Genomic DNA, 22952 nt, shown 5'->3' with positions numbered 1-22952 from the left:
CTCCCTGATCCCTCCAGGCTGAGTGATGTGAGACATCCCCATCAAATCTGGGTATCCTCTGTTCTTTTTAACATGGAGACAAAAAAAAAAAAAAAAAAAAAAAAAAAAATAACCCCCACGATTAAGACAGGTTTGAGAATTTAATTATAGACTATGTTCTGAAAGAGACAAGCAAGGGAGCAGTATGTGATGTATTTGCCAACAAATGTGAGCAGGAAGCCAAGGTACTGGGCAAAAGGGAGTAGACTGGCAGCAAAACCCTTGGAATTTTGCTACTAAAAGCTGAGTCTCAGTGAAGCCCTGCAGCCAAATTTACCCAAAGCTTCAATGGAGCTGAATGAATTGATCTCTTATAACTGCTGTGGTCCAGCCTAAATTCCTCCTTTTTTGCACACCTTGGAGTTAGAGAGGTGAGAATGCAGCCAGGGCTTCCCAATTTGCACCTTTCTCCCAGTTAAGACAGGCTCTAAGGAAGAGCAGATTCCCAGCAGTAAGGCAGGCTGGCCCTCCCTCTGTCACACATTTCTGAGGGCTGCATCAGACCTGTCCCATTTTAAACCCCTGTGATTTTTGCAGAAACCTGATTCAGCTCTAATCCTGACCAGCATCACACCCTGGTGGCTGCAGGCACTTGGCCCCATCACAGCACAGCTGTGAAGCAGGGAAATGGCCATGTACACAGCAGGCTTTCCCTAGGAAAGCAAGAACAGAATGGACACAACTACTGGTTCCAGCAAGCATTTGGCAGATGGAAGATCTAGCCCTGCAACTCCTGCTGGTAATGAGGAGAAAGGAGGACTACAGGTAAGCAAAAAGTGGTTCAGGACCTCAAGAGACCACGTGCAGGAAGAGCTGAAAGCTTTCTGCTGTGGTAGGAAAGGAAGGGGCATGGGTCAACCTGTGTGTTGAGGAGCTCAGCTCCTCCCACAATGGCTCTGTAATGATTAGCTTCACCTTGGCAGCAAAGAGGCTTATTTAAGGGAGAATCAAGTCATGGCAAATTAAAGATCTTCATCCATCCACATATAGCAAAGCTGAAAGATCAGGGTGCTGAGAGGGACAGGGCTTTGGGTTGCTGGTCAGCTGCCATTCTGCTCGTTTGCAGTGGTTCTGCTCAGCAAGTAAAGCACTTCCCAAGTCAGTATTTATAACCTGGCCATGACCAAAGCCTACCCTAGGGGCTTTAGTCTGAGCTCTGGATGCAACACCCATGCAGGAGGAGGGAAGCTGGCTCTGCTCTGGCTACTCCTCCAGTATAAAACTCCTGCCCAGGACCAAATCTGTATCAAGGCCCAGGAGAGGTCAGAAAAAAAAACCCATCAGGATGCTTCAGAGGAAAATGTTGGGGGTGTGGGCAGAGAGAGCTGGAGCAGAGGTAGCTGTGGCTGGAAAGGGCTGGGGATGTAAGGCACTTAACCCCCCCAGTTAGTGAGGGGTGTGAATGGGTTCTCACTTTTTCATTTCTGTCGTTTGTGTTGCTGCCTTCTGCAACGCACACACCTGTGGTTTGTTGTGATTTTATTTGTGTTCTGTGATGGGGTTCGTAGTGTGTGTGGTTTGGTTGGTTTTTATTTTCTCTGGGATAACCAGAGATGAAGTTGCAGCCTCTGAACTGTGGGCAATTTGACACAGGGCACACAGGCTGTGCAGCTTGATCCACTTCTGCAATAAGTGTGTTTGCCTCCTGCTAAGGTGTTCCAGCCAAGGTCAGTGGAAATAAACACTGTGGCCAAGCTGCTTGAGACAATTAACAGAAAGCATAAAGAGAACCAATTGGCCCAGGCTGGTCAGATTAGGAAACAACAGCCTTTGCAAGTCTGTGCTTCAGAGGAGGGAGATGTCTTTCAGTAGGAATTTTTGTCAATTCTCCCTTGACTGATGCAAAGCAGCATGATTGTACTGGAGTCAGGGAAAGATGCTCTTTGATCCTGGCTACATGCTTGGCATGTGTGTGCTGAAGGATTTTTCTGAATTTATTTAGCAATCTGCTTAAGTTTGCTTTTTTCTGAGTTCGTTTTGTTTTGTTTTGGTTTTTTTTTTTTTTTAGTCTCCCTGTGACTAGTTCTCCTCCTGATATTTTTGATGATGTTAAGACAGGGAATCAGCTTGTCAAGAGACTATTTCTTGTGTAGGTTTTTGGGGGTTTTTTGCCAAGGAGCTGGAAAACACAGAGGTCCAAATGAGCCCTGTGGAAATCCACAGCAGTTCTCTACCAAGGTGAAAATATCTCCGACAGGCTGAATAAAGCCACATTTGCACGATGAGTACAGCAACAAAGGCTGGTAGTGGAACTCCCTGAAACCAAAAGGTGTTTCCTATAAATGTCTGTGTTAACACAGCCTTGTGCAGGGGGATAGTTTTAATCAAGCTGGGTCTGGGAAACCAGGATGTTTTGGACTTAACCTGAAATGTGTTTTGTCTTCCTTTTGACCAGAGGACAGGAAAAGAGTTTGTAGTAAAAAAACTGCTGGCGACTGAGGCACCTCTCTTCTGCCTTTATGATCACTGTGCAACCAGGCTTAAATGTTCTGGGAGCAAGTTCCACCAGCTTGTTTCCAGCCATGGTAGGTCCTGAAATAGCAGGCATCAGACCTATGACTGGTTCTTCGACCTAGCAGTGCTATTTTGGCAGCAGGCCCAGGGTTAAACATAACAAGAGTCATTTTCAGTCCTTGCTCTCTTGAAGGTCAGTGGCCCAAATGGCTGGGTGTTTGTCTTTGCTGTTTCCGGCCAAGGTCTGCATTTTGTAATGATAAGGCAAAATTCAGAGATCCTCGTGCTGGCAATCTCCTGCTGACTCTCATTGGAAAGCCTGTTTTTCCTGAATAAGGATGTCAGGATTTGGTCATTGGCAATTTTTAATTGTTTTGACTCTTTTGAGCAGGGTGATTCCTTGTGGTTGCTCTAAAGGGTCGCTGCTCCCTTTTACCTCCAGCCCATGAGTTCCACAGGATAGTGCAGCTCCTTCTTAGCTTTAAGCCCATTAAGCCTGGCTTAGCAGAGTCACCAGGTGAGACTTTGATGTCCATTCATCTGCTCAGGTCACATGGAAGAAGCAGTCTCCCTCTTAGCAATCAGTCTGGCTCACTCTAGCTTGCCAAATGCCTTCTGAGATGAGCCTTGTCCTCTCTACAGCTCCCTTAGAAAGTTATCAGAGAGGTCAGCCACAAATTGGTCCCATTTTTTCTGCCAGAGCTCTTTGGCCTTGGCTTTCTCGTCCGGTAGCATGGCGCTGTATCTGTGAGGAGGAGGAAAGTCAGTGTCAGGCAGGAGACAAGGGGGCAGCTATTTTGAGAGCAGCACTGAAATGAAAAGGCAGGAGGCAGCGAGAGATTAACCCTTGCAGGACATGCCTGCACCACACAGAGTAACATGGTGGAAAACGGGCAGGAGCTGAGGAATGTGCAGGAAGACCCTGGGCTTCACATCCAAACTATTTTTGGACATGCAGAACTGTCAAAGCAGTTAATAGAAAAAGGGGTTAAACACACCCGAATGAAATGCTAATTGTTTTCCTGTGTTTCTCAGATGGCAAACACTGCAGCAAGTCAAATTTTGGCAGAAATAGACAAGTGATACAAAGACATACAATTTCTCCCAAACCCAGAACCAGGTGGTGGAGGCAAGTTCACGAAGAGTGGAAAAGGAGGAATACACTGGGGCATGGAGTCAGAGAAAGGCACTTGAGAACACAGGCAGAGGAGCCTCTGGGCTCCCTGTGTCCTGCCTTTGGATGAGACACAGAGGAGATTTTGGATTAACAGAAACCCAGCTCCTGTGGCAGAGGAGACTCTGGGGCCAAAACCCAAATGCAAGCAAGGGGGGAAAGCTGATAGTCTCCTTATGATTACTACAACAGGGTGAGAGAGGTGATGAACTTACTTTATGGAGTTGAGTGCAAGCTGTTTTAGGGTCCTCAGGTCAGCATTCATCCCTCCAATGGCCATGAACACCTCGTAGAAGTCATAAGAGACTCCCTTTGCCCCGAAGATGGGAGGATCATCGGGGCTGATCACAATGGGGTGCCCTTCAGCCATGAGGTCAGCTGCAGGGTGACTCCTCAGGTCAGCTACCAGCAGCAGGACCTGGGTGGGGAGGAGTGGGAGACAACCCCTCAGCAGGTTATTGCTGCAGCTGTGTCACTGACACCTGCCAGGGCTGCCTGTGACAGCAGGTAGGGGTCAGGGAGGGACAGGCTCCAGAGGACTGTTCAGAATGGTTTCTGCTCTGAACTGCTGCAGGAGGAAGCAGCTTGTCTCCACTGACTGTACAAGGAGATTAATTTCTTAAATAAATCACCTTAATCAAGTCCAGTGGGGTGAATAACTTGTGCTTATTTAGAACAATTTGACTGTGAGCAATTCAGGAACAGTCTTTTGGTTACACATTTGCTGTGGTGCTTAGCTTGAGGCATCTGGAGCTGGTATCAGGGTTCTCTCCCTTAAGGCTCACACCAGTAAATCTCCACCCTAAGTATCCTTTCTGCTGCACCCAGGGGACAATGGCAACACTCTAATGTGCTGCAAAAGAGTTCCCACTGGTTATGAATTCTGCAAAACCAAGGACTTCCAGTTACAATCCCTGCTTCTCAGCCTCTGGCCCTCCTGGTTTTGAAGTATTTTCAATTATGTCTCTTAAGGCACCTCTGTGTCTCTGGGCCTCATCTCCACTCGGGAGGACTGCCTTTCCAGGTTCCTCTGGATAGGATTTTAAATTATTTTTTTGCTGACTGGCACTACAAGCCTTAAATGTATTCACTTTTGCAGCACCTTACATAGCAAAGTGCAGTGTAAGGTGCTGCAAAGGAAACTAAGCCCGGTTGTGTGCATCAAAACTTGTAGGTGCCCCCCAGCTGGCCCTCACAGCAATGGTGAACCCCTTTACAGTGACCCAGCCACATAACAACATACCTGGTTGGAGATGGGACAGACTTCTACAGGAATATCCCTCTTCAGAGACAAATTTTTGGCTACTGGGTGTTTAATGAGAGCGAGTCCATGGCCAATCCTGCTGGTATTCAGTAGCAATGCATCCAGCACATTATTGTCTACAGAGGTGCCCTGCCAGTCTGAGCAGAGACAGACAAGAGTCACTGCAGTGCTATTAGGAAATAAAGCTCCTCAAACTGCTAGATGATTTTGTTAATAGATGTCCCAGATGTGAGGTGAGAGGGTTGCTCATGCTCAAAGTTTGCACTTGCATTTTCAGTGAAGCAGGGATCTAAATCTGCCCAGGATATTGCCCAGCATAGAGATCTCACCTGGCTTTAGATGCTTACAGTATTGCTCTTGCAGCTGAGTTAATTATGTTGGACTCCATGACTTGTCAATGGAGAGAAGTAACAATTATTGGGGAGTAGCCTGTGCATTAGAATGTGTTGTGGCTTAGAAGGGCTTGCTCCTGCCTGTGGCTATAAAGGGAGCCCAGGGTAAGCACACTTTTTCTGTAGATGCCAACATGCAACACACAAGGCACAAGTTAGACAGACTCTCCTGGTTAGGATAAATCCCACCAATGCAGACTGAATAATATTTTGCCAATAATAATACACTGCCCCAGGAATGAAGGGTACATCAGTTGCTTTGATGGCCTGGTCAGTTAAGACTCAAGTCTGGCTCAAGCATTATTTCACCTTGCATTGTAAAATGATGACTGGGGGACTCTGCTGCTGTTGTGGATGGGAAGTGAGTGCTGTTCCAAGGGGGAGCAGCACTGCAAGCAGTTACTGCTTGCCTCTGCAAGCAGTAACAAGCCTTGAGTCCTCATGCTCACCAGTCTCCCCAGCATGGAAGAAGTATGGCAAGTTGACCCCCATGGAATATGGGATGGTCAGGGCATCCTTCAGCTCCCATAAAGAATGACCTTTGTCCTCATCACCGACCTGGGGGAAAGCAGAAAGGTATTTTTGAGCATGCTTGGGAAGATGGTGGGACTTACAGCTCTGTATAAATGAAGTGCCAGCTGTGCTGAAATTACAATGCTGTGGGGTAGGGAGCTGATTCTTTCAGGGGATTTTGTCAATTACCCTGAACAAAATCCTTAGCTGGAGGATTTGCAATTCATTAACACTGATTTCAGTACAGCAGCAGAGGTTCTGGCTCTGGTATAGAACATATGCCACGGGATATATGTGGTTATATCAGCAGGGGTCAGAAGAAATTCAGTTACCAGGTCAAAGCCTGCCAGGGTGTCTGGGAAGCGGGCTCTGAGTGCCATGGCAGTGATGATGTCTTCTTTAATCTGGGAGACATTCAGCATCCTAGAGAGCAAGAGAGAGAAAGAGCTGCAGAAGCTGACTCCCATGGGTCTGCCTTCTCAGGGTTTGAGTTGTGAAACGGGGCCCCCAGGGGTATTTCCAAAATACAAGTTGCTCTTGAATCTGACAACCAGCTTCAGGTCTCTAGAGGAACAGCAGTAGAAAATTGATATTATGAAACGAAACCCATGAATGACCAGGAAATGCCTGGCTAGACCCTGCTGTCACTTGAGTTGAGGCTGGATTTCCCATTTACCAAGCAGGGAAGGGAACACAACAATGTGGAGAGAAAATGTTTAATTTTTTTTTGTTTCCTCCCAGCTGTTTTGTTAGGAGGTGAGGCACTAACTGCATTTCAAGAGAGTTTTCCATTTAGGTTTCTTCCAGCCCTATCACATTTAAACTTCTCAGTGCATTTTGCAGACTGTGGCCAGAGGGACAAGCCAGCTCTGAACTGGAGAGGGCATGGTGCCAAAGCAGAGCGGGTCAGTGCTGCTGAGAGGTCTGCTCTGCTTGCTGAGGATCACCTCACATGACTTCATGGCATCTGCCTGCCTTGGAGGGCAGCAGCATGAACATGCCGTACACAGGCTGCGGGGAGCGGCGTGTGCCGGGTCCCATGGGACCTCTGCCACACCAAGTGCCCAAACTCGGGCATTGCTGTCTCTGCTTCAGTGTCTGCAGGGTGGGGGAGTGCATCAGGCTCAGAGGAGAGCAGGCATGGCTTGGACACACACACAGGCAGCCCTGCCTGGGCTCATTCCTGCTCCCAGGGCTCATGGACGTTCCTCTGGTGCTCTCCTTGCACGTAGGCAGACCCACATGGATGAATTCTCACCCTCAGCCTTTCACATATGCCAGGGAATGTCTCAGGAGGCAACACCCCAGCTCCAACAACCCATGTGGACATTGCCAACCAACCTTGGCACTCCAGCCCAGCATTGCCTCTCCCAGCCCTCTGCCCTGCACATGGCACAGCCGCTCTCAGCCCTGCTCAGCCTCTACCTGTGTGCTGCAAATATAATCTTGGCTCCAACAAAGTCTGGGTGCTCCTTCACAAACTGCCTGGTCACTTCCTGGTAGGCTGCCACAGACCATGATTTATCGTGCTTGGTGCCATCCAGTTCATACACCTGCAGCGTGAGAAGCAGTAGTTAGAAGAGGTGTTTTACTGGAATTGGGAGAAATGAAGTGACAAGAACCTTGGGAGAAGCAGAGTGCTGTGGTCCTGAGAACAGAGAAGGAAAACAAAAGCGGTAAAATCTGTGCAGAACATTTCCTTCTTCAAGCCTTTACCAGCTGGCAAGAACCAAGGAATGGGTTTCCCCCCTCCTATGTGATAGAAGTTTCTCTGTGTTCAGACACGGCAAGCAAACGCCCTTGAGAACTCCTTGGAGACCATGACCTCTTACTCCTGTCTGCATCCAACACTGCGGTGTTTTGTCCAGCTGTCTGCAGCTCACACATGCTCTGTGCCTTGCAGTGGCAATCTGTCAGCTGAGGCAGCCCCAAGGCACGCAATGGCTGAGCTCCATCAGCTAGCAGCTGAGCTGGGCTCCTGCTGCTCCCCTCTGCCAGAGGTTTGCTTCATGACCTTGAGTCAGTCATTTAGTCTTGCCATGCTTTCCCAGGTCTCTGGCTGCAATTGGGAAAAATAATCCTTTTGGCATGCTCTGTCTCATCAACTTGCTCTGGAGGTTCCTCTCTACCAGGGCTATTTTCAGGGCTTTTGCCCTGATTTCAGCAGGGTTGGAGACCCTGAATTGATACTAACCCACAAATTCCCTGCCTGAAGTCACTCACAGACAGCAGCTGAAACCACTCCATCAGTTCTCCTCTCATCCTTCTCACCATTCTTTTCTCTGTCACCTTTCTCCTCTAGCCTTCAACTGCTCCACTTCACCCCCTGACTTCCCCTCTGGTGCTGTCCCTTGCAGGGATGCCCCTGCAAAGCCCCACACCCCGTCACAATGCAGTGTCCTCCTTGCAGGCACCAGCAGCCATGGGGCAGCTGCAGATGCTCAGAGGGAATTTTGCCCAGCTGCAGCCCATGGGAATGTGAGACTTTACACAGCTGAATCTGCAAACACAGCTGGGCTTAGGGGGCTTTTCCACAGTGTTTGCTGTTTCACGCTAAATCCCAGTTTCATTTACTTTACCTCGGGGCCGCTTCTGGCAGGCTTTGCTGCAAGGAGATCTTTTGCAGCCTCAGCGCTGCTGTGGAGCCTTCTGGAGGCTCTCCAGCCACACGAGCATCTTGCTATGCCTGCCACACCCTGCTCACCTTGACTTTCCCCATGAAGCATTTCCCTGCCCTCTCATCCCACCTTCACCCTGGCTGTTCCTTTGCAGCCCATGGTGCTCTCCATCCCAGCATGGCCACGGCTCCTGGCGTTCCCTGCCGTGGTACCTGGAGCTCACAGCACTGCAGCTCACAGCTCACAGCTGCAGGCTGCAGGGGAGCCCCAGGGCTCTGCAGGCTCCCACGGCTGCCACCAGCATCAGGAGCTGGATGGGAAGCAAATCTTCCCTGCCAAGCCTCTCTTCAAAAGGACTCACAACCATGTCTAAGGGCTGATGGTAAAGGCAGGGTATTTTCCAGGCAGGCCCACGCACTTGTATCGTGGCAGATGCTCTTGGCCTGGAAACCTGTGTGGCCTGGGGGGATGCCTCACAAAATGCACAGGCATTTTGACATTGCTGTTATTTTCTCTTTCCAGGTACCCCAAAGACAGGTGGTGGCTGAATTCAGAGCAACTGGCTTATGGTAACCCCCAGGAAAGTAAGCCTCATGTAAACTTTGTGCACTTCTCCACGTCCTTTCCCCCCTGCCCCCCTTTGCAATACTTCCTTCTCTTCTCAGGTATGATAGACTGACAGAACTCCCACCCCTTCAGAGTCCTGCATGGAGCTGGGCTGGAGAATTGCATGGGAAAGGTATGTCTGCAGTGACAAAACTGTCACTGGGAAAGTGGGAACTCTTAGGGTGGTGTGGTCTGCTGGTGCTTGGAGAGGCATTAGGGCAGAGTGGGCTTGGAGGACAACCAAACCAGCTCTGGGTGAAAGGCCTGAACCATTACCAGATTTTGGTGTTAATGGCATTGAAAGGAGCTGTTCATACTTCATACACACAGCCAAAATTTTAGGTTGTCTGCAAATTGTGGTAGGTTGTGTTTTGCCAATTGATTGACTCACCTATTCAGAGTAATCATTCTGAAATAAGCTGAGGATTAAAAATAGCATAACTATTCCAGAATAAGTTTCTATCCAAGTCAGGAAATTTGTTCAGAGCAACTGCCACAGAATAGGTGATTCTGGTGCAAAACTGAGCTACCTCTTCTCAATGAGCAAGATTTTGACCCAGCTCTCAGTCTGACTGTACAATGTAGTTCTGTGCCTATGTCACAGCACGTATCTCCCTTAGCCATTAAGAACAAAGAATCTCTCAAGCCCTTGCCTATGCAAATCTCCAAGAAAGATGTTTGAATATGATCAAGGTTTTCCAGCATCCTTAGGAGGGCAGGTATGCAAACATCCAAAAACTAAATTCAAGATAGGGCTTGAGGAAAGCTATGGAGAAGTAAGGATTTAAAAGACTGCTAGAGAAGCCAAACCCCACGTACCGCAGGCAGGATAGCTCTTATCTCAACATACTGTATGTTATCTTCATAGAGCTCCAGCAGCCCCTGGTAGAAATAGGCCTTGAACACAGGTGCATAGCAGATAAGTCCAGAGGCAATGAGAAAGACTTCTTCAAATCTTTTCCAAATGAAAGCCTGAGAAGGGTAGGCGAGCTCAGGGGTATCTGTCACCAGGGTCAGGTTTCTCAGCAAGCTATAGAAAAGGGAGAAGAGAAGGAATGAGGAGAGCAAACAGAGTCTGTTGGCACTGCAGTACAACAGTGGCTGGTGCAACTAGGAAGCATTCAGGTCATTTTCCTGCCACCTGTATTTACTCCTTTAATGGCTGGCACAGAATTTGTATGATACATGTTGAGCTGTAAGCAAGGCAGGAGTAGGTGCTTAAAACCTGCCTGTCCCTTTTTCAAGGAACAGAGTTACAAAAGCAAGTACAGTGCTTTTATTCAATTATACTCTGCTACCCAGGTATCTCTAACCTGAAAATCTTTTATATCAATTATACTCTGCTACCCAGGGTATCCCTAATCTGAAAATCTTTTATATCAGTTATAATCTGCTACCCAGGGTATTCCTAATCTGAAAGCAGGCATGCACATTACTCCTGCAGACATATGTTTTCCCAAGAGTCTTCAATGCACATAAGATGTCACAACTCTTGGTCCTGTGTTCAGCACCTAAAAGGCAGACTGAGTTTACAGGACATACCACGTGCTGGGCCACCAGCAGCCTGCTTGCTGAGCCCATAAGTTGTCCTGGTACCTTTGTATTGTCAAAATATGCCATCCAAAAAAAAACGCAAGGGGAAGACAGTTCTGAATCAGAAATCATTTTTCCCAGCCACTGAGAACAAACCTTACTCCCCACCTGCCTTGCTGATAGCTACTTCAGGGAAACAGCTGATAAGAATCTCAGTCCTGGCTTTTCCTTAGTGTGATGGAAATGTATTTATTTCCTCCATCCACTCAGCTGTCACATAAGCCTCTTTCAGAAATCCAGAGAGACAGTGGGTAGTTTTATCAAGCAGACTTTAAGGGAGCCAGTAAATTGCAAGAATATCTAATTGTGGGTGACAGCTTGCATTTAGGACATGGTGAGCATCTGTGTCACACCACCATCCTCTGGCAAGCTGATAGCCTTCATCCCACTTGAAGCCCTGCCTCTGGCAACAGCCCTCCTTCTTCCACCTGAAGAGTAGCTCATAATAAATTTCTCCTACCAGTGGGCAAAGTCTAAATGGCAATGCAGGGGTGATGAACTTCATTCCTGGGTGGACAAATGGAAGCCATCACAGAAACCTACAGATGTTTTCTTGCTGGCCCAGTGCTTATCTCATGTCAGGGGCTAAGCAGGTTCAGACAGAAATACCTTCAGCCATGCTTCAGCTTTCATCTGGGTATATTGTTTCCCCTCAATAACAGCTACTGATCTTTAATAATGTTTCCTGTTTGATGTCTTGGCCCCCATCCTCATGCAGTGCTCTGCTCTGTTATATGGGAGGTGTGGCTTTGATTTGTGATCTTATTATCTTCATCCAGGACACTTCTGTGGATGGAATTAAACCTCCACAGCCCCCCTACAGATGTAAAATGTGATCTGGTCCAAATTAATAAACTAAGACACCCTGGGCAGATATGCCTTTTGAATCCCTTCATCCTGCCTATAAAGCAGAACCCATTCCCCCAGGATTTGCCTGCTGTTTCACTCCCTAAGGATTCTCTTCCAGGGCCTGCAGTTTCATTTCTTCCTCACTCTGTTAATTTCTTTGCCAGCAACAATTTTAGAAGCAAACCTGTACATAAAAGAGATGCTACTGCTGTTAAGGATGAGACTTTGAATGCTCAACAGTCAGGACAATTCAGAGTTAAGGTTTCCACAGCAACTTGGGCTCTGCCCTCCCATGCATTACAATAGGGGCTTTGGTGCCATTATCCAGGACACTGGGCAACCCCAGCTACTGTTCAGTAATCCATGCAAGCAGAGAAGACCGAGCTGGACCACGGAAGGGGCTGACAGCGAGGAGCCACCCCGGCATTACCCTAGAAACCAGGAATGCAGGACTCAGGAGCATCCTGGAGGCGCTGATCCAGCTGCCCGGGCTGCGGAGCGGGGCAGAAAGGCTGTGCTGCTGCTCATCGGGGAGGTTTCGTGTGGGAAGGAGAATTTTCCCCTTCCCTCGTGGCCGAAGGGCAGCTCCCCTCCAGCTCGGCACCTGCCCGGAGCCGGGAGCCGAGCGGGGCCGTTCCCAGCGGCTCCGGGAAAAACCTCCCCGTGGATCAAAAGGCCGTGCAAGCCCGATCTCGCCGTGCAGGCAGCTCCGTTCCAGATAAGGACGGGTGCTTAGCCGGGCTCCCACCGCTTTCTCCCCTCGTCCTGTGAGAACTCGGCTCCTCCAGCGATGAGCGCACGCAGGGCTCCGCTCCCCGCCTTTAAATCTGGCTCTACAAACTCGTGGCTGTTTGCTTAGCCTGTGCTCTTGGGCTAGAAACAGCCATAAATCCCCACACCACCCTGCTCCTAAAAGCACATAAATCAAATTGTGCTTCTCTTTATAATCCCCTTCCCTTTGAGACTGATTATTGATCCTTACAACTGTTGAAGATTTATTGCATAACAGTGATCCATCCTTGATAACCAGATAATCTCCTAAGGGTTCGGGGGCTTTTGCCATCAGTAGCTCATGCAGATGAAGCAAAGCTTCATAAATACATTCTTTTTTTTTGCTTCTTTTCAGGAATGGGCCTTGGCCAGTGATCAGGTGCAGACTACAAATAGCCTTCCATGTCATGTCATATATGCACTGAACAATGCTATTGCAATGCATATGCCCAAAGGGGCACAGCTAAAATGACCAGCCAAGGATTATTTATTTTCAACTGTGGGCTTGCTTTCTCTTTTCCTGGGTTTTTCCCCCTGTTTTTCCTTTCCTGTGCTATGTAATACAGAAATGAAAGGTTTTGTTGCCTTGTTTTTAGAGGGATTCTTTTTCCTGCCCCTTTTCCTGCTCTCGATGGGTAATTATGCCCCTCTCCTCACCGTGGTATCTAAATGTCTTCCAGTGGTGCATTAAATAGTGTGACTAACATCTGTCACATGTGGTTCATTCGCTTGCTCTCGCTCTCTCATCCCCTCTTCTTCTCCCCAAGGGGAGACTTGTAGAGGGAGTGGAGTGCTTTGTTCTGTAGTGGATTTTTATTCCTTTTTTTCCCCCCTCTTACTGCACACACTGCCCTATTTTTCTGTGAGATAAGGCTGTCAGAAGACACGGAGGGGAAGGTGATGGCAGCCGGGGCAGCCGCCAGTGCCCAGGGGAGTTGTCCCTGAAGCCTGGGCCGTGGTGTCAGCTCCCTCACAGATGACTTCATCCTGGTGATAGAGAGCTCTGCTGGGCACGGCCTCAGTCCTTGTGCTGCTGGTGGGGGGGTGTGCAGTGGTATTTTACAAATAGCTGGAATGTCAATGCTGCTTCCCTAAATATCTGGGGGCATGCTCTTGCTTAGGAGGTGGCAGCCATTATGTTGCTTCTTGAGGGAAAGAATGACATTCTCCTGTATTGCAATTGATTGTGAAGAAAATAAGTGAGGATTGTTTTTCCTTTTAAGTAGAAAAGCAAAATTCCCTTCCTTTTGCTGTCCCTTGGCCCATGGTCTCCTGGCTCTCCTAAAAGCATCCTTTTGGAAGCTCACCAATAACACAATACTCCAGGGTCTTGGCCCATGAGATGTGTGCTTTGAATAGGAATGATTAGACCTTCTCTTGAGGGAAACAAACAAAAGGAGTCACTTCCAAAGCACACACACACACATATACGTACCTAAAAATGCGAACAGCAAAAAAAAAATCCTGCAGATTCCCCTTTTTTCCACCCCTTCCTAGTCAAATGCTGTCAGGTGAAAGAGGTGCAGCTTCTCAGAAACATTTCCATTGTTCCTTCACATTTGCTGATCCACCCTGCCTTGCATGAGAGCCCTTCCCTGCTGCCATATTCCCTTGACACTTCCTTGAAACCACCCAACTATCCATCCGTTCTTTCCTCTGACATCTGCTTTCTCTCAGCTTGTCAGTGCTCAAGGGCAAAGAGGAGTGCAGGAGAGAGGTAGCCTGGGATGCACATGTTCAAGAGACTGGGAGAGTTTCCAGAAACTGAGAAGCAGAACAGATTGGGGCCTATTCCTGGCTAGAGACCTATTTCCAGACGGCCAAAAACATTCCTAACCCCTAGACTAGTGCCCAGGGACTAGATGAGAATAGGAGGGGAAGTGCCTCAGCGTGGCTGTTGTTGGTGTGTTTGCACATTATGCCTAATGACTCCTCTGTGATTTTGTGGTGGTGAGCATGGAAGGGCAAGAAATGAAGGACAACATACTCAAATGGATAAGTGAGCACCCAGGATGCCAGAGATGCAAGTTTGTTCTTGGCTCAGGCAGAAGAATCTCCCTCCACATTTGGGGAGACCCTTGCAGTGTGGCTCTGTCTTGTGTCCCTGTGCAGTGCCTGCCACTCTGAAGTCCTGCTCTGACTTGTCACTGTCAGGCAAACACAAAAGAAGAGGAATGTGGCACTACTGCCTCTGAAAATGAGTGTTTCCACACAGGAACAGAGGGAACCACACAAGGCACAGCCCCAGGTGCACAGGGTGTACAGGATGCCCTGCCCTTCAGCCTCTGCCACAAAGTGGCATCATGCCATGGAAGCACAACCAAAAACAAGTGCAATGAAGGGTTGCTCCTGAGGCACTTCTAAATGCCCACTGCAATTGCTTGGGCTTTAGGGAAGTGAAGCTGTTTCAAAATCCAATCTCTTGCACGTTATTTATGGGTCTCCTGGTGTGGTTGAAGAGAGCTGGTGCTGTCATCTTTCCTTCCTCATCACTCCCAGCAGAAATGGAAGGGAGCTAATGGGGAACCAGTTTTCTTTGTGGAAGACAGAGATCAGAGATTTCTCACTGGATCTTGCTTCGTCCATCACATGTCAGGGCAGTTGAGCCTCAGGATATAAAAGGTCAAGAGCCCAGGGTCTGGCATCACTTTGTCCTTCTGGACTTCCATAAGAGAGGGATGGTGGATGCCCTGGAGAGTCAGACCCCTCTGCCCTGCCCATTGCTGGTTTTGGGGAGGGAAGGGAATACCATGCCACAAGTCTGGAAGCTCCTCAGCTTCCCAACCTGACCTCCTTCCCAGATCTGCAGGGCACAGAGCCCAGACAGCTTCCACATGGAGGGGATACCAGTTCACTAAGAGTTAAAAGGTCTCTATTTAAGTGCACACAACCTCACTGAAGAGCACTGCAGTAAAACCCACCAAGTTTCACTTGGGAAATGCTGGAATTGGGGTCATCTGCACTGCCTCAGTCCAGCCCTGTCCTTGTGTGTTGGCATGGCAATACTGTCTGCCATTACATGACACCCCACACTGTTTTTCCTGCAGACCCCAGCCCCCAGAGTGCCACGGACAGCAGTACCCTCTCAATGGATGGCTACTCAATATTTTCCTTTGTCCTCATCACTCAGTGTCTGACTTCATGCATTATTTAGTGTGCTCTCTCCAGCCCCCCACACACCACAGCAGAGCTGTGCTTCCTCTTGGCCTTTTCAGCAGGGCTTTGTCCTGGGATCAATGGCCCCTGGATGGGGAGATAGGACTCTGTGTTCCCATCACCACTGGCTAGAGGGGGAGCCAGGCTCTTCCCAGCCACCTGTAAGTCATTAAATGCCAGGTGCTTCAGACAAGCCCAGTCCTGATAAAAGGAGTGAAGGCAGGAGCTGCCTGCAGGGAGAGGAGCTCCTGCAGGAGGGTGAGTGATGCTCTGGGGAGCCAGCTGAGGTGTGAGCAGCTGGACAGCTGCAGGAGCCTTGCCTGTAAGGGTGGGAGCTCTGCTAGCAGGAGGGGTTTTGAGGGGAAGGAGCCCCCAAACCAGGCAGGAGTCCTGTGTGTGGGGTTCCTTGGCTCAGCCAGTGCCCAAGAGAGCAAGCCACAGCTCCTGGTGCCTGTTGGGAATGAGTGCCTCGTGCTTCCAGGTGGTGGGTGCCACTGGGGTTTCAAAGGCAGGCCTCAGAAAACAAGTTTGGTGTTTGGAGGGACAGTTGGGTTGGGTTTTATTTTGGGAAGTTTGAGGGGTTTTGCTTGTACAGTAATTAACATAAATAAATAGTTGGCCCAACTTCTTGCTCTGAATCAAAACAATGACTTTGCAAAGGACATTTCTGCTGTTGGGGAGAGCCTGTTCATCATCTATGCGGCTTCCCCATCCAGTTTTTGGATACCTCACTGGCTGAGGCACCATGCAGCCCTGTCCCACATTGAGAGCCCATTCAGTGCTGAGGAGAGCTGGGGCCAGGTCTCATAAATCCACTTTAGCTTCTATCCTCTGCATGTGTGCACAGAAAAGTTCAGCTTTTATGGTCCCTGACTCTGGTGTACTTAATGCAGCAGCCTTCAAACTCTTGCATTGCTGCCACTGTTAGGTCGGACATGACATACACAGTGATCAGGATCTAAGAAGAAAAAAGTTTCTAATCTGTTTCTATGCTGATGGCTTTGTCTTCTTCTTTGCTATAGATACACTCAAAAATAATCAATTGTTATTTCTTCTATTAACTCAGCTTTGCTTGCAAGCCAGCTGTCAAACCCCTCCATACATTGCTCTTTGCTTTTCCAGCCCTAGACGGAGTTCCTCACCTGTAGAGCAGCGAGCAAACGGGGAAAGCTGGCCCAGAATGGAGCAGCAGGAGGCCGCCCCTGTGCACTCACCCTCTGTCAAACTCGGCCACGTCGCTGAGCTGTCGCCGGTAGGTGTCCAGCAGCAGCCACGGGGAGCAGCGGGGCGCGGGCGGCGGGCGCGGCCGGGAGAAGCGGAAGCGCACGGAGCCCGCGGCGGTGAAGCAGATGTAGCAGTCGGGCAGGTAGGAGGCATTGAACACCAGCCAGCCCACGCTCAGCATGGCGAAGTCGTGCAGGTGGAGCACAGCGCCTGGTGGAGGGGACAGGGATGTCCTGGTGAGCCCAGGCAGCTGGGGAGAAGGTTTGATGGGGTAGCAGTTGGTTTGCCCAGGTTTGATGGGGTAACTGTTTGTTTGCCCAGGTTTGATGGGGTAACTGTTTGTCCATCTAGGGGGGTCTGGAAATGCTTTAGAAGGCTGTGAGTGAATTCTCCCAGCAAGGACTGCACTGCTGCTCTGTCCCTCCCAGGCTGGAGGATGTGCCCCCTCCACATCAGACACTGGGCAGGCAGAGTGTGACAGCTGCCTGGGAGCACAGGGAGAGGAGAATCGATAGGGAGCTCTGCTGCTCCACTGGGATGGAAAATGCTCTGAGTTATTAAAGGTCTTTTAGGCAGAGTTTGCTGTGAGCTGGCTCAGGCCCCGCTGTTTTAAAGAGAAACTTGCACAGGAGGCAGCAGTTCCCAAGGCATGCTGGCTGGAGCACGCCTGAAGCAAAGCTCTGTATCTAAGCTGTTCAGATCCCAGCTTCGATTCTTGTGCCTAGTGCATGTCTCTTCTTTCAGCTCTCTGGACCTATGGCATACACCAAAATCCCAGACCATGTTACTCTGGGGAATTGCACTTAGATGCAGAAGTACAGTTTACTTGTGTGCCTTATCAAAAGCATGCTTGCTTACACTGTACATCTGCTGCTGGCCAGCACAGAGGGCCTCTGGGGTGCTCTGTTATTGTGCAGTAGGTTGGCAGCTGCCAGTCTTCCTGGCACAGGGAGCATCCTCTGTATGCTCACCTTCCTTATCATTTCATTTTGCTGAAATCTCTCCTTTTGCAAAGACTCCTGGTGCTATTGGTGCTTGAACTAAGCCTCACCTTTGTAAAGGGAAGACACTGGGAGAGCTGAACTCTTTATTAGTCTAGGGGAGACCTCTTAGTTAAAATAGCTTTGATGCCCTGAAGGGTAAAGGGAGAACATGAATAGCAAGAACAAGACTGGTATGTATTTGACATTAGATTAGGTTCCAGACTATAATTTACAGTGGACTAATCTAATATAGAGTCATGTCTATGATCTCCCACTACAGAGGGTCTGGCTGTAAAGGTGCTGAGGAGCTGTGGTTGCTGCTCTCAGCAGAGCTGGTGCACCAGACTGGGCATGCTGCAGCTGTCTGACCCTCCTCTGCCTGGCAATGTCACCCTATGTCCCTATGAGAGCATCAACAGACATTACAGTAGTGCTTGAAACAACAGGAACTCCCAGGGGCTCTGATCAAATCCTACCCAAACAGCTACAAGGATGTGATCTTGGCCCTAAAAGCTTACAGCCCTTGCAAAGATTCCAAGAGCCCGTTTAAACATTGCCAGGACTGAAAAGTGTTAATTATTTGTTTTGACTCCCACTTGGTATCAATGATGCTGGAGGTGAAGAGGGGAGTACCTTTAAATTTCTGGCTGTTCAATTCAGCCATGAAAGGATAATGACATTTCTGACACACTAATTGTTTATGTTAATGGGTTGGGATGCTGCAAGACTGGGATCTGCATCCCACAGTGGAGACTGGCAAGGAGAATTGGGAAGATCGCTCAGGGCCACATCCAATCTGGCTGTGAGCACTTCCAGGGATGGGACAGCCACAACTTCTCTGGGCAACCTGTTCCAGTGCCTCACCACCCTCTGAGTAGGCTTACTAACATCTTATCTAAATCTCTCCTCTTTTAATTCAATACTGATCCCCCTGGTCCTGTCACTACCTGCCCGTAGCAACATTGTAAAATGTTGCTCTCTTTTATAAGCCACAGGCTTTGACTTGTACACAACAAGCAAAGAACATAAAGATTTCAGTGTTAGAGGTAGCCCCTTCCTCCTCTAGTGCCCCCAGACTTTCCAGCACACTTCCAGGTCTGCTACAGAACCACCTGCAGAAACCCTTTTTGGGGATGCAGCACTTTTGGTGAGATACAGAATAAGGTTGGTAGCCTGTCAATGGAGTGTGTCTGTGGGAAAAAGAGAGGCCCTGGCTGGAACATGCTGAGTAAATGGGGATGTCTGGTGTTTCTTTTTGTCTTTGCTTCCTCTGTCCCTTCTCCACTCTCGAAAGACTTAAGGATCCGTATTGTAAGTTAAACCAAATGCCACAATTGCTGGAAATGTGTATTCACCCAATCCATCCCCCTTTTCCTCTCCTCGGGGCTTTTCCTGAAACCCAAAGAGCACAATTTACAGCTCTCAGAAGCTTGTCTCCCACATCCTGTGTTTTGTCCCAGCTCAGAAAGCAAAAGATGAGAAAGGATGAGTAAGATGAGGCTCCTTAAGCCAAGCCTACCTTTAGGCATGCGCTTTAAGATGCTGAACACCTTGCTCTGGTCAATGAGGCTTTTTGCCCTGAAGAAGTGCATGCTTGGAGGGAACTGTCCTGTAGTTATGGCTGTTTCCACTTCCTTCTTCTTGAGGTTTACCAGCTTTGTACTGAGCTGCTGCTCCTGCCTGCTCAGCACCAAGTTGCCACCTGTCTGATGGGCTTTCTCCTGCTGCATCAGGGAGTCCCTGTCCTTCCAGAGGGGGCTGGGAAGGCTGGGGGCAGCCAGACTCAGGAGCAGGTAGGCCAGCCTGACGCCTTGCCCAGATGGAGGTTTCATCTTAGAGCTGCACCTGGACAGGGAGAAAAGACTGAGGCATTAGCAGAGGTCAGAAGGGAGCACCTTGGCAATGGGAGGTGAGGTTGTTGGGTTAACAACAACATCATGCAGAGGCAGAGGGTTAATGGGATGCTCAGAACTGGCAGGGACACCTGGTACCAGTGTCCCCTGAATTTAGGGCTATGGAGCAGCACATTCTCTATGACTGCTGATTACACACAACAAGGCTGGTAGGGTGAAGAGATGTCGCTCCTTGGATCACACTGGCAGCACATCATGCAGTAAGGCAAAGGGCCAGCCTGGAATGGGGGATTGGTGGGCTCAGGAGGCTGCTTGCAAGCTGGGGTGGAGCTCTCACTGAATAAGAGGTGCTGGCTGTGCTGATGATGTCCAGCTAAGGGGCTTGGCTTGAGCTGATCAGATCCCCATTCCCTCCAGTTGAGAGAAACTCCTGTTGCACCCTTTTAGTATACTCCAGCTATCCCAAGGGTTACTTTACAGGCAGGATACCCCAAGGCTTTCTCTGCAGTAACAGAGGTGTGTCCTTTCCTTGCAATCCCAGAGGCAAGGGGATGGAAATGAGGCCATGGGAGTCGTAAGGGATCACAGCAGGCAGGCACATGTGAACTCTGAGCACTCTCCCTCCCCCAAAAAAGCACAACTGCAATATAATCCTTCAACACCAGCCTTTAGTGACCCTCCCTGCCAATCTCTCCAGAGCAAAACAGCCTGGAGAAGGGCTCAATATTTTGAAATAAGCCCATGTGAATTACATAGAAAGGCCCTGCTTGTGCACATGTCTTCTCCTTCCAGGCTCTCCTCCACCTGTAGGTGCAGGAAAACATCCCCAGCCCTTTTACTGGGTCCCAGGGTTTGAAGGGGAACAAACAGAGCAGGGGTGATTGCAGCCCCACACCAGGCCCGGCTCTGAGCTGAGAAAAGGAAGCATCCCCCAGAAAGTGTTATCTTAGCCGTGCTGGGACTGACTCACTTACTGTCAGCTCTCCTTTCCTCCTCCCGGCATCCAGAGCTCCCGGAGCCGCTGCCCGGGAGCGGCTCTGCCTCCGCCCAGCGCTGCCCCGGCACGGAGAGAGATAAAGGGAGAGATAACGAGCAGGGTCCGTCCCGGCGGGGCCGTGCCGAGCCAGGCACACGGAGTTCCTCTTCCTGTGCAGCCCAGCTTTTCTTTCAGCCCAGCTGCACTGCTTCATGAATATATAAGGAGGAGGAGGAGGAGGCGGGCGAGGTTATGAGAGAGCGGGACACGGGCAGCGGCGGGGGAGCCAAAACAGCGGGGTCACTCCGGGAAACCACCCTAAATCTTTAACCCATCAGTGCCTGGCAGCGAGGGCATCTCTGGGGGCTTGTCTGTGCAGCCGTGCCGCGTTCCCTGGTGCGCACATTTAGCTTTTGAAAACCCCGGGAGAAGCACATTCCTGGTGCAGGGAGACTCCGAACTCCGCTCGCTGTCCCAGGAATACACACGAGCTTGGATATCTAATCCTGATCTGCTGCAGAGCCTTTAATGCCCGCCACACTGCAAATTCTGCTCCCTAGTGCCCTTACATCCGAGAAAACAGCAATTTGTACCTCGAAATGGCCTTGTCCGGTCTCTGCCGGCTCTGGGAGCGAGGCAGGCATCAATCCAGGCGGATTGAGACACACAGGGCTAAACTCCAGCCTGGGAAGCAAGTCAGGTGGAGGGGGATGGACTTAAAAAAAAAAATCACAACAAGTACAGTAATTTCAGCATTTTATTTTACACAGTTCAACGGGCTGGAGTTTTAAACTACTTAAACTTAGGAGTTTAAAACTACTTAAAACAGATGTTACATAAACAGCTTCCAGGGGAGAACAAAGTCCATTTGTTTTAATTTAGCCCAAAAATTGAATAATTTTAAATATTAAAACAAAAAGAAAGATCTTATGAGTTAAGGACTATTGAAAACAACTCACATCAGTCACAAAGGTTGTTTTTGAGGCAGAGACAGTAGAGTCTGGTCAATAATATGTTAAATTTCATTAGCTGGCACAAGGGACTGAAAGCAGGGTGTTGAGGCTGCCCACCTTCCCCTCCCTGACTGTCCCAGCCAGGCACCTGCCAGCTTTTCCTGCTCTCCTGGTGCCTTCACTCTCTGCTGTCACTGAGATCAGTCCCAGCATCCATGCAGGGATCAGCCAGGGATCCCAAATACTCCCTGAGCCCTGTCCATGGCACCATGTCCAAGCTGTGCCCCCTTGCCTGCCCCTCAGCAGGGTGGGTATTCCTTGAGTCTCCAGATGATCCTGCTCCCAAAAAGGAAGATCAGTGGAGTGGAAAGATGACCCAAATATGCTCAGCAGCAGCTATTGGTTGATGGAAGCAGCTCGGGGGTGGGAGGTGTGAGGAGGGAAGCACATGGATGGTTCAGCAGGGACAAGAGTTCTGCCTCCAAATACCTTCAAGGGAGCAATATCGGTGAAGGAAGGGAATTGCTTTAATTTTCTTGTAGCAGTAAAGCCCAGCATTAGTTCCATAAAACCGAGTTCAGCCCAGGCAGTTGGAAAACTGGCTCTGTGGTGAGCAATTGGGTGCTAGAGACAGGTTCTCCCCAGTGCTGTGGAGCACTGAGGGGGGTTAAAATGCTGTGTGAGGGATCTCAAATAGCTTACAGCCAGGCAGGGGTCCTGGAACTGCCTGCCAGAGGGCCTCAGAGATTTGTCATGGTTCATCCTTTCAAATCACATTTGGAAAACAAAACCAAAGTCCAGTGCTCAAACACTTCTTTGATGGGGCTTTTCCACATAAATTGCAGACATTGCCAGGAGAGTTCTGTACAGATGTTGCAGGGGTTGGACTAGGAAATAAGCAGGTGTTTGAGATGCTTTGCTCTCTGTTAAAATGTGGTGCGTGCTCTGAAAATAAAAAATCCTGGTGAAACAGGACCACAGCTGCTTTTAGGTGGGGTCTGTCTGGACATGAAAGGTGGAAAGAGGGAGAAGAGGACAACCAGGAGCCCCATCTGGGGGAGGATTGGCTTCATCTAGTGCCTGCAGGAAGCCAAAACCCTGACTTCAGACTTCCCTGGGAACTGAGGTGTGGTATAGGAAGACTTGGTCTGTCTCAAGGACTAACAGGAATATTACAGTTGTCATTTCCACACCAACACATCTCTCAGCTTCTTTGCATTCTTTCTGAGAACCAAGTGGCCTGTTTGGAGGTTTTGCAATAGCTCTGTGTCTGTCCACAGGAGCATGATTGCAGTTCCTGTCCAGTCTTGTGTGGCCCCTGGAATAATCTTCAGCTCCCTGGCTCTGGTCCCACGAGCTGTTCAGCCAGGCATCCCCTGCTCCTTCAAACAGCCCAGCTCTTCCTTGGTTTCTGGGGTGGTTCCCAGCCCCTGCTGACCTCTCAGCTGCTGCAGCTGTACCAGCAGTGTCCCAAAGCCTGAGTGTGTTGTGCAAGCTGCAGTCGTGCCCCTTCTTTATACCCAGCTGCACCTCA

The 22952-nt window shown here is 49.4% G+C and overlaps 1 protein-coding gene across 3 annotated transcripts; it reads right to left on the bottom strand.

Moving 5' to 3' along the window:
* Positions 1 to 132: 132 nt before the first annotated feature.
* Positions 133 to 21127, bottom strand: ADA2 (adenosine deaminase 2). 3 transcript variants are annotated; one of them, XM_030961029.1, is made up of 10 exons: positions 21059 to 21127; positions 19156 to 19481; positions 16644 to 16863; positions 9880 to 10090; positions 7262 to 7389; positions 6169 to 6259; positions 5773 to 5881; positions 4911 to 5068; positions 3883 to 4085; positions 133 to 3238 (listed from the first exon to the last, which is right to left on the bottom strand). In XM_030961029.1, exons 2-10 carry the CDS (start codon positions 19466 to 19468, stop codon positions 3130 to 3132), a joined length of 1542 nt encoding a protein of 513 aa, XP_030816889.1. In that variant the 5' UTR covers positions 19469 to 19481; positions 21059 to 21127; the 3' UTR covers positions 133 to 3129. The 3 variants fall into 3 exon arrangements, with proteins under 3 accessions (XP_030816889.1, XP_030816890.1, XP_030816888.1); XM_030961030.1 differs by lacking the exon at positions 21059 to 21127 and adding an exon at positions 20460 to 20624; XM_030961028.1 differs by lacking the exon at positions 21059 to 21127 and adding an exon at positions 20464 to 20598.
* Positions 21128 to 22952: the final 1825 nt, after the last annotated feature.

Source organism: Camarhynchus parvulus, chromosome 1A (assembly GCF_901933205.1).
Source record: "Camarhynchus parvulus chromosome 1A, STF_HiC, whole genome shotgun sequence".
In the NCBI taxonomy this organism is placed as follows: Eukaryota; Metazoa; Chordata; class Aves; order Passeriformes; family Thraupidae; genus Camarhynchus; species Camarhynchus parvulus.
The sequence above is the reverse complement of the archived record's forward strand: the minus strand, read 5'-3'. Positions and strand labels throughout refer to the sequence as shown.